Here is a 10,201-nt window from a genome sequence, read left to right as displayed (position 1 = left end):
CTCCAAAGTAGCACATCTGAAGTGAAAGTGTGAATGAAATAGTGACAAATCTGTTTCCACACAGAAATATGTTCCACTGTTTTATAACCGCGGAACTAATAGGAATGTTTGTCGGAACATTTTTAAGAACGGACCGGAAACGGCTCCGACTGTGTTATTGTTCCGCCCAATCCGCCGGTCTTCGAAACAGGCAAAGTAACAACTGTATTTGCTCAGTTTTTATTCATCAGTTATTCTTCTCTTGCAGCTGTGATATAATATTGTCCAATAATCTGAGATGTAGCCTTTAAAACTATTTTCCGGACGTGTTGGCTGACACATGACGTCAAAAATCAGATTTAAAAAGGAGTTGTGTGTAAGTTAGTTTATCCATGCTGAAGCTACAGTCGGGTTTACTGAGCTGTTAGCAGGTTGACATGTCGGTTTCAGTTGTTGACAGTCGCTAAACTTGAACCCTGTTAACGGACCGTGAATATGAGCTCAGGCCGGAGCAGAGACCGGAGATGGGACTGGGACAGCCCGCAGTGCCGAGCCCAGCTGGACGAGATCTTTTTCCGCAGGCATGACTACATTCAGGCTGGCAGCCCGGAACACAAAGAGTTCTGGGCTTTCTTTGACCGTTTCCAGAGGTTCAAGACAAAGAGAGACATGTCTGGATGTGGAGCCAGTCGAAAAGACAACAGAGAAGAAGGGAAAGACAGGAGGAAGTCCGGTACTGGAAAGGTGGATCTTGACCTTCCTAAAGAGTACGATGCTCGGTACCGGATCAATGTCTCTGTGTGTACCAGGGACATCGAGGAGCGCCTGGGGAAGTCAGGTCAGAGCTCCTCTGGTCCAGGTTCTCAGGAGACCTCAGACTGCCGCCTGGCTCTCCTGCACTTCCTGGACTTCAGCCAGAGACAGAGTTTCGGTAAATTGGCCAAGCTTCGACGGGAGCAGAAGAATCTGCCCATCTTCCAGTACCGCAGCCGGGTAGTGGATCTGGTGCGACGCCACCCTGTGGTTGTGGTGGCAGGGGACACGGGCTGTGGGAAATCCACCCAAGTGCCTCAGTATCTACTCTCTGCTGGTTTCAACAACATCGCCTGCACGCAGCCTCGGCGCATCGCATGTATATCCCTCGCAAAGAGGGTCAGCTTTGAGAGTCTCAATCAGTACGGCTCAAAGGTTTGTCACCAGCTATTGTTGAAGCACTGACTGCACGTCATCATTAAAAACAATGTGCTGACTTGTCTGTAAAGTCTCGTAGAACATCTAGAAGTGCTCATTTTAAAGGCAACTGGACCGGAGGGAGTTTTGACATCATTTGGTCATCACAGCATCACAAATACAAATATTTTCTTACTGTGGTTTGTTTAATGTCATTATAAACTAAGTAACACATTGTCTAAACTCCAGTAGTGTATAGAGGGTTTTTGCCATCAATTTGGCCATTTCATAAATTAATTCTGTGGGGATTAAATTAATCAGAAAACCAAAGACAGAAAAAAACTGTAATTATTTGCAGATCTAGTCAAATATATGCTTTTTATTTTTTTGCAGCACTGACTTGTGTGTAAATGCAGGAAGTACAAATTTGAAGAAAAACAAACAAACACATAAGAGCTCACAAAATGCAGTTATGTTTTGCAGGTAGGGTACCAGATACGTTTTGAGACCACCCGGACCACAGCCACCAAACTACTGTTTCTGACTGAGGGGCTCCTGCTCCGGCAGATTCAGCAGGACGGGACGCTGGCTCAATACGACGTGGTGATCGTGGACGAGGTCCATGAGAGGCACCTCCACTGTGACTTCCTTCTTGGTGTCCTGCGTTCTCTGCTGGCCAACCGCCCAGACCTGCGTCTCATCCTTATGTCAGCCACCATCAACATCAAACTCTTCTCTGACTATTTCAATGGTGCCCCTGTGCTGCAGGTACCAGGCAGGCTGTTTCCTATACAGGTAAGCAGAGGACTACAGTATTTGTCTCAATAAATAAGTGACAAGATGGGGAAAAACTATAACTTTCAAAACACAAATTGAGCAAAATACTCAACATGTGAGTATAACATGGTTTTGGTAGTCCGTTGGTTGGTCTGCAATTATAAACTTCAAATTAGCTGCTTGCAGTATAGGTTTGAAGCATTAACTTTGCCTGACATATTTCTTTAAAATACCCGTTTCCTGTGCTAAGGTGATATATCAGCCCATCCCTCCTGAGGAGCAGTCCTCACGTTCAGAGAAGATGGATCCCAGACCGTACCTGCGCATCCTGCAGGGCATCGACCAGCGTTACCCCCCAGAAGAGCGCGGGGACCTGCTCCTCTTTCTCAGCGGTGTGGCGGAAATCTCCACCATCCAGGAGGCCTGTCAGATTTATGCCACACACACACGTCGTTGGATAGTCTTACCGCTGCACAGCACCCTTTCACTGGCCCAGCAGGATAAGGCACAGTCTGCTTTGTTATTATCAGAATGGACAGATAATGTTTGCATCAAATATGTTGGGTTTGGTTTATCAGTCCTAATTGTCGGTCGTCATGTCATTCTTCAGGTGTTTGACGTTGCTCCTCCCGGAGTGAGAAAGTGCATCATCTCTACAAATATTGCTGAGACCTCAGTTACAATAGATGGAGTACGCTTTGTTGTCGACTCAGGTATGGAACAACAAATACATCCGTAGCCTGGGATTAACCTTTCACAGTTATCTTAAGTGTGCTTTACACTGGCAAAGTTTAAGAGTTTATTAGGTTTCCTAAAGCAGAAACATACAGGCGAATCATTTCTTGGAAAAGCACAGGTGGCAAACAAGACACTTGGAAGTATTAACACTATGTTAACGGGAAAGACAAAGTATTTCAAGTGATCCTTATAATATATGTGGTGGAGCAACCAACCATATGAATGAATTCTGTTGTTACATATTCTTTTATAGGAAAGGTAAAGGAAATGAGTTTTGATCCGAAAGCCAAGATGCAACGTCTGCAGGAGTTCTGGATCAGCCGAGCCAGCTCTGAGCAGAGGAAAGGTCGAGCCGGTCGTACAGGTCCAGGAGTGTGTTACCGCCTCTACGCTGAGTCTGACTACGACGCCTTCGCACCTTATCCTGTGCCTGAAATCCACAGGGTGGCTCTGGATTCCCTCATCCTTCAGGTAACTATATCCTTTAGATAGCAGGATAGCAAATCTTTGTTCAGTTTCTTTTAGTTAAATTCCAACTTGATTGATGCTGTTTTGTTCCTGCAGATGAAGAGCATGAGTCTTGGAGATCCACTTTCTTTTGTCTTCATTGATCCACCTCCAGCTGCTAGTATCCAGGCTGCAGTTACTTATCTGAAAGAGCAGGGAGCACTAGACAGTCGTGGTGAACTGACCTCTATTGGGAGTTTGCTGGCTCAGCTGCCTGTAGACGTAGTCATAGGTAAGAATCCCTACACCCAAACCATGCTGTAGTTTGTTTATCCTTATGTTTTTTTCTGAGTTTAATGTTTTTTTTTTTTCATGAAACTGCCAACAGAACACAGTTAAATGATATTTGAAATTGAATAAATTGGCAGAAAATGCGAGTTCAAATAAGACATTTTCAGGCTTGGTCTCTTTTGTTTGAAGTAATTATACAAAATTTCACAATTAATCTGGCAATGACATTCTGGTGTTTAAAAGCGCTGCACAGGCATGCCCCAGTAGCTTACTGGTTAAGACATGTGTTACATAACTGTAACGCCTGAGATTAGATTTTGGCAGCAGACCTTTGTGGCATGTTGTTCCCCATCTCTCTCCCCTGTCATCTCTCTACTATCAGTATAATAATATCAGTATAATATCAGTATAATAAAGGCCTAAAATACCCCCCCCAAAAAATAAAAGTGCTACACACACAGTAGCAACTTTAACCAACAGTTAGATTTAGTGTGTGTGTGTTTGTGTTCATTCAGGGAAGATGCTGGTGCTGGGTTCTTTGTTTAACCTGGTGGAGCCAGTGTTGACAGTGGCAGCAGCTCTCAGTGTTCAGTCACCTTTCCTGCGCAACTCACAGCACAACCCAGACTGTGCAACTGCCTGCCAACCCCTGCACAGCAACCAGGGAGACCCCTTCACCCTGCTCAACACCTTCAATGCCTGGGTGGAGGTCAGTATGGGCAGTGGCTATTTAATGTACAAATAGATTTGACACTCCTAATTGCAAACGAAAATGTAACTGTTGCAAATAAAATATGGGTTTTATTGTACATAAAACTGTAGATTTTTTACCTCAACAGGTGAAGGGAGACAGAGGTGGCGGCTCAAGGAAGTGGTGCCGGAGGAGAGGTTTGGAGGAACAGCGACTCTATGAGATGGTCAACCTACGCAGACAGTTCAGGGTAGGCTGCTGAGACCTACAACATTTGATAAGCTTTATAAGTATGAGCACTGTTGCCCCAATATGTACTTCCTCTCTGGTTAACAGGACCTGTTGAAGAGCCATGGCCTGATGGAACCAGAGCACAGCGCTCCCTCCGGTGGTGACCGTGAGCAGCGCAGGGAGAGGCTGACGGAGAGGAGGAAGCTGCATCAGCTGAAGAGAGATCACGAGCAGCTGGAGGGCAGCAGACGTAAAGTGCTGAGGCTGGAAGGAGGCCAGGATGGAGAGTTGTCATCAGGATCAGACACAGAGGAAGCAGGCAAAGGCAGGAAGGACAAGGAGGGATCAGGACAGAACATGGACATACAGGTGAAAGCAGAGTACAGCATAACATGGGAAATAACAAAGCAGCATTTAACATTCACAAATAAATGAACATATTTAAGCCATGTTTAAATAATATGTGTTACTGATGGGGCCACCTGTGTTAAATACTGTATATACCCATTTTTTAAACTTTTAACTGCACAGAAATTGTCTGCAGCAAAGAAATTGGGAAGTTTTGTGGATTCTGGCAACATTAAATTGCTGGAATTGACATCAGGACAGTTAACAGGACATTATCTTTGCATAAAGGAAGAAAGGGCAGCACATATTGTATCAAGGCCTGTCAACTATAGAAGTGGATATGATTGTGCCTTTGAGTGTGTGTGTGTGCGACACTGATTGATCTCTCTGTGGTGCTGTTCGGTCTGCAACAGGAGGTGAAGTTCAAGTTGCGTCACAACGTGTCAGAGCTGCAGGAGGCGGTCAACGTCAGTCAGGACATGTCCTCCCGCCAGCAGGCTCTGCTTAAGCTGCTGCTTTGCCGAGGCCTCTACCCTCAGCTGGCTCTGCCTGATGAGCACAACTCCAACCGCAAGGACTCTGACCAGGTCAGGCCATCAGATTTAATTATACAATACAGTGAAATGAGGTCATGTCAGTGAAGTCATTGTTTAAATAGCGATGGATCATTTTCTTCAACTTGTTTGTTTAGGTGTTTCACACAAGGAATAAGCAGGGAGTGGTGATCCACCCGACCAGTGTGTTTGCCAATGACCCGGAGGTATTACATGTGCCTGAGGATGACATCAGAGAGATGGGTAAACCTCTGAAACATCTTTAAAAGCAACACGTGTAGAATTTTTAAATATAATTGAATTACTTGTTTAAAAATTAACCAATTGACAAGATTAGTTTCACTCCAGTGGTGTGGTTGATTAACTGATTTATTTGAAAGTTATAGCTCCGCTGTGGATGCCAAAACTTTAAAAAGCACCTAAACACCTTCAAAATACACTGAGAGATGGGCAACTTTCAATTAAATCTGCAATTAGAAGACATTTAACCTCACTAGCAGTTCACAATTCCTAAATAATTTTCAAGCACTACCTAAAAGATGAACTGACGCACACCCAAATGTGTCTTTCTGGTACTGACTGAATCTGTTTCTTAACTTTTGTTTCTTTATGTTGCAAAGACAATATTGCTGATGGTAACAATAGCATTAGCATCTGTATAGAGTATGCAAACATTAAATACATGGTTTATTACACTATAATGTAGTTATAAGCAGATATAAGGACATTTTAAGTGTTTTATGAAGTATTTGTCTACAACTATATCTCCTCCTGTGAGCACATGTACATGGAAGCTGTTATATAAACAGATAATGAATGACAACATAGTAAAACACAGCTGCAATAATATAAAATATGTCTTCATAGGAGAGGTTATTATTGTTTACATACTGTCCGTTAATAAGCACTGAAAATGTCCTTATATGTGCTTACAACTACATTTATAGTGTGTTAGAAACCATTTACTACATGTTTATATACTGTTTATAAATACTAAATGAGGGGATTTAAAGTAAAGTGTTACCATGTAAAGAAAGTGTACTCTAAAATGCTCTGTGTAACACCTATTCCTCATCCTCCCTTGTCTTGTTTATTCTTGTTTATTTCTCATGTCTCTTCCTTTCACTACCATATTGTACGTGTCTCTCATCATACCTCATCTGCCTCTCCCTCTTTGTCTCTTGTTTCCTGCCCACAGGGCCCGATAGAAGGGACAGCAGCAGACACCAGCTGCTAGCCTTTGTCACTCTGCTGGAGACCAACAAGCCGTATTTGTCCAACTGTGTGCGGGTTCCAGCGCTGCAAGTTAGTACTCGATGTGGGATGTCCCTGCTCCCACCACAAACTGCTGAAAAATCCTCACGGATTAACCCAGATAATGTTGTGTATTATGTTAGCCTGAAATAGTGATGACAAACCTATATAAGCCAGTTTTGTGTTGATTTGTTGACTGAATCACTTCTAGTAGCAGGACAGAACTGTCAGTTGAGTCGTCCATTATCAATACACTGACTCCAGTATTATTGATACACTGGAAGCAAGTAACACTGGTTATACATGAGGTTTATGGGGTAATTCTTTTGTACTGGTGGTTTTGAGTTTTCTGTGAAATGTATTTAGCACAGATTAAATTATGTTCATTTTAGAAATTTCTGAGAAACAATAAGTAACTTTTTATAAAGCACTTATACAGTTTTGTCATTTTAAGGTTGTTATACAGATCATACAGCAGTCCCTTAGAGTGATGCTGCAGATTTTATTTTTATAGTTACAATGTTTTTTGTATCATTTTATTTATTTTTCATTTTTACACCAAACCTCACATATTCAAATATTATGAAAAATATATTATGTGTAACAAAACCACCTGTAAAATATACCATCTTTCTTCTATCATGATTTATTCCTTAATTCTCAGCTTCGGCCAATTGACGATTCATGATACAGTGGTGTTAACTGTCTGTGTGTCTCCGTGTGTTTACCAGGCTCTGCTGCTGGTAGCAAACTCTGTGGACAGTAACGCTGACTGTACGCGTCTGGTGGTGGACGGGTGGCTGGAGCTGGAGCTGAGGGAGCCAGAGGGGGCCCTGAAGGTCCTGTCCACAGCTCTGACACTCAGGGCTGAGTGGGAGCGCCTCCTGCTGGCCCAGCTGGGGCAGAGCCCCGCGGGAGAAGAACCAACAGTTCAGGGGGTGTCCCGCAGAGTCATGGAGAAGCTGAGCGAAAACTTGGTCCGCTTCCTGCTCTACACTGAGGTACTGAAGCTGTGCTGACCTGCTGGAGACAGTATAATACATCCCAAAAGTAGCAATAACAATATGTAGCTTGTACAGATGCAAATCATGTAATTATGTTTCAGAATTTAAAATAGTTTTGTAACAGTTGTGTCAAGGTTTTCCTTATATTTTGGAAAATGCTGCTCCGTCTGACAAAATTTAATAAAATCATAAAAATACACACATGAAAAACAAGAATTACTATCAACCGTTTGTGCAGGTGAGATTTAACTAATCATTAAGAGGTTTTAATGTGCCACCAAAAAATAAACAAGACAATACAAGAGATACAACTTCACTGAAAATCAATGCAGAAAGAAGGAAGGATGGAAGAAACACAATTTAAAAAATGTAATACATAAAACTTAAAACTTTTGTTATGTTTTTAGTAATCTGTCAGGTTGGTTATGTTGGTTATTCTGGCCATATGGAGATGAGGGGTGGATGGTGGGAACTGGGGAAATGTATCTCAGTTCATGTTGTTTCTTATATGAACAATAAAAAGCAGCATTAAAACAGAAAAGTAAACCAAGTGTAAAACCTGTATTGTTGCCTCTGCTGCTCATTCATCATTTTATCACCTCATTTAATATGCTTTTTCTGTACTTTCCTTGTGCCTCTTACCTTTCCTAGATCAGTTACAGTCTGCGGCGACTCACAGCTTTCCAGACCCAGAACCTGTACATCGGCCCTCAGTCTGAGTCGGAGCTGTCTCAAACCAAAACTCCAGATCTAAACCCGCTGTTTCCAGGAGTGGAGGCCAAGCCGGACCCTATTAAAGGAGGCCTACGTGTCACCAGTTTCTTTACCTACAACTGTCTGGCGGTGAGTCCGTCTATCTCAGTGTAACAGTGGCGATCTTAAAGGAAATTCCCGTTATGTTTATTTTGTGGAAAATTGCAGTTAGAGGTCACTTCAGGTGTAGCATACCAGCCCCCTTTCCCACCTGTACAACCAAACAATATAGTTATATCCCTGCAGCTGTTTTCTCAAGGATACACAAGTTGTCACGTGTGTCATGCAAAGATTTTTTTCATGTATTGTACATTTTTCCCACATTATTTGTTGCCACATCATCCTGTTTTTCTTGGTATTGATTTATTAACACAGACATTATAAAAATGGTATTCTGAGCATAAAGTGTTGAAAAGGGATTAAACATAACTGAGCTTGGAGCTGTTTGTTACCTCAACAACTGAACCTAACTGCTCCAGTAGAGCTGCTGGACAACATTAGAAGACTAGTAGAACAGATCAGTCTATTTTTTACTGGACAGATGAAGTTAAAATTAGACAAAAACAGCATAAAATAGAGGAGTTTAATTCCCAAACAACAAAATAATTTCTAGCTAGTTGAAGCTGTGTTTAATTTTTCATAAATGAATATACAGTTTATCCCTTTAGATTTTAAACCATTTCACTTAAAATTAACTGATCACCACACTGGACAGAAATATTATAATAAGTGTCATCCATCCTTGTGTTTCTACTTTATGATTTGCAGGACTCAAAGGATCTCTATAGTGAGTGTTTACGCACCTTCTGGACCTGTCCTAACTGTGACCTCTACATGCCTCTAACTCCACTGGAACGCATGCAGCACGAGGCCTCCTGCAGGCCAGCAGGAGAACAGCAGCAGCAGCAGGAGAAAGGTCAGAAACTTCTGTTGATACTGATTATTTATTTTGAGGTATCTTTTTTAGGTATCGGGTCACTCTAACACATTCAGCAGCTGACTTATGATATTTGGTGCCTGTAATTTTGAAAGAGAATAATAACTCGAGACTCTTTGCGGGTGTTTTTCAGAGCCAGAAGGTGAAAAGGCCTCCTCGTCTGTGTCCAGTCTGACCAGAGTTTATCACTGTGACGTCTGTAACGAAGACCTGAAGCTCACCTCTACTGAGATCCTCAAACACAAAAGGCAGCACATGTGCTAACTGACCACAGCACCTAAAGGAGAACAACTCACTACAGCTTGTATCTGCTCTGTTTTGATAATGGAATAAAATTGTTTTTTTATGTAACATTTGCATCACCGTTGTTCTACCTTTTTGTACTTAAGACAGTTTATAGAAGGCTGTTACTTCCCTCTAATGTTCATTAGATATATTGGCTGTTGTCTTCTGCATAGTTCTCTTCCAATAGATGTCCATATTTGGAGAAAACACTCTTCCAAACTTTAAACATATGACGAACACATTTATGGACTGAATGTCTTTTAGACGGCATTAAGAAATTATTATAGAATACAACTTTTCATACAGTGTTTTTTGAAAAAGGCACAGTGAGTAAATGACACATGAGAGAGAGAGAGAGAAGAAAACACCGGTTTTAAAATATAGAGTGAGGGTTTAATAATGATACAAACCCACGATATGTAACACCTCAAAGCAGCACATTGGCACAAAGTCAGAAGTAAGACAGCACGGAAGATAAAAACCTGTCTCAAAAAAATAAAGAATCAGAATAAATATCTCAATAAATAAATAAACAGGTAATATCTCATTAATTACTTTGAAACTAATAAATACGTACATTTGAAAATATGCACATTGGCAGAAATCAATAACCCAAAAAGTAAATAGTACTTAATACAGAGTTACTTAGAAATCATAAGTTATTGATTACTCAAATCAAAAGGCACATTTATTAAGATGTAAGAATGGGGCCTGCAATTGTGATCGCATGACTGTCAGTACT

The 10,201-nt window shown here is 41.6% G+C and overlaps 1 protein-coding gene across 1 annotated transcript; it reads left to right on the top strand.

The window, feature by feature from the left end:
- The first annotated feature begins 132 nt into the window (after nt 1-132).
- dhx34 (DEAH (Asp-Glu-Ala-His) box polypeptide 34) lies at nt 133-9,525 on the top strand. Its single transcript, XM_044353075.1, has 16 exons — nt 133-1,167; nt 1,633-1,944; nt 2,177-2,431; nt 2,537-2,639; nt 2,918-3,135; nt 3,229-3,403; nt 3,918-4,111; nt 4,242-4,343; nt 4,430-4,693; nt 5,086-5,259; nt 5,364-5,469; nt 6,425-6,531; nt 7,212-7,481; nt 8,136-8,327; nt 9,006-9,153; nt 9,308-9,525. The coding sequence occupies exons 1-16, from the start codon at nt 475-477 to the stop codon at nt 9,436-9,438; spliced, it is 3,444 nt and encodes a 1,147-aa protein (XP_044209010.1). The 5' UTR covers nt 133-474; the 3' UTR covers nt 9,439-9,525.
- The last annotated feature ends 676 nt before the right edge of the window (nt 9,526-10,201 follow it).

Source organism: Thunnus albacares, chromosome 6 (assembly GCF_914725855.1).
Source record: "Thunnus albacares chromosome 6, fThuAlb1.1, whole genome shotgun sequence".
In the NCBI taxonomy this organism is placed as follows: domain Eukaryota; kingdom Metazoa; phylum Chordata; class Actinopteri; order Scombriformes; family Scombridae; genus Thunnus; species Thunnus albacares.
This window is presented reverse-complemented; position numbering and strand designations above follow the sequence as displayed.

Bases quoted from the DNA above. Each gene is read 5' to 3' on its own strand.
- dhx34 (XM_044353075.1), top strand. From the start codon at position 475: ATGAGCTCAGGCCGGAGCAGAGACCGGAGATGGGACTGGGACAGCCCG. The intron at 2,432-2,536 runs GCACAGTCTGCT...GTCATTCTTCAG, and splicing joins CACTGGCCCAGCAGGATAAG to GTGTTTGACGTTGCTCCTCC. The intron at 4,694-5,085 runs GTGAAAGCAGAG...GGTCTGCAACAG, and splicing joins GACAGAACATGGACATACAG to GAGGTGAAGTTCAAGTTGCG.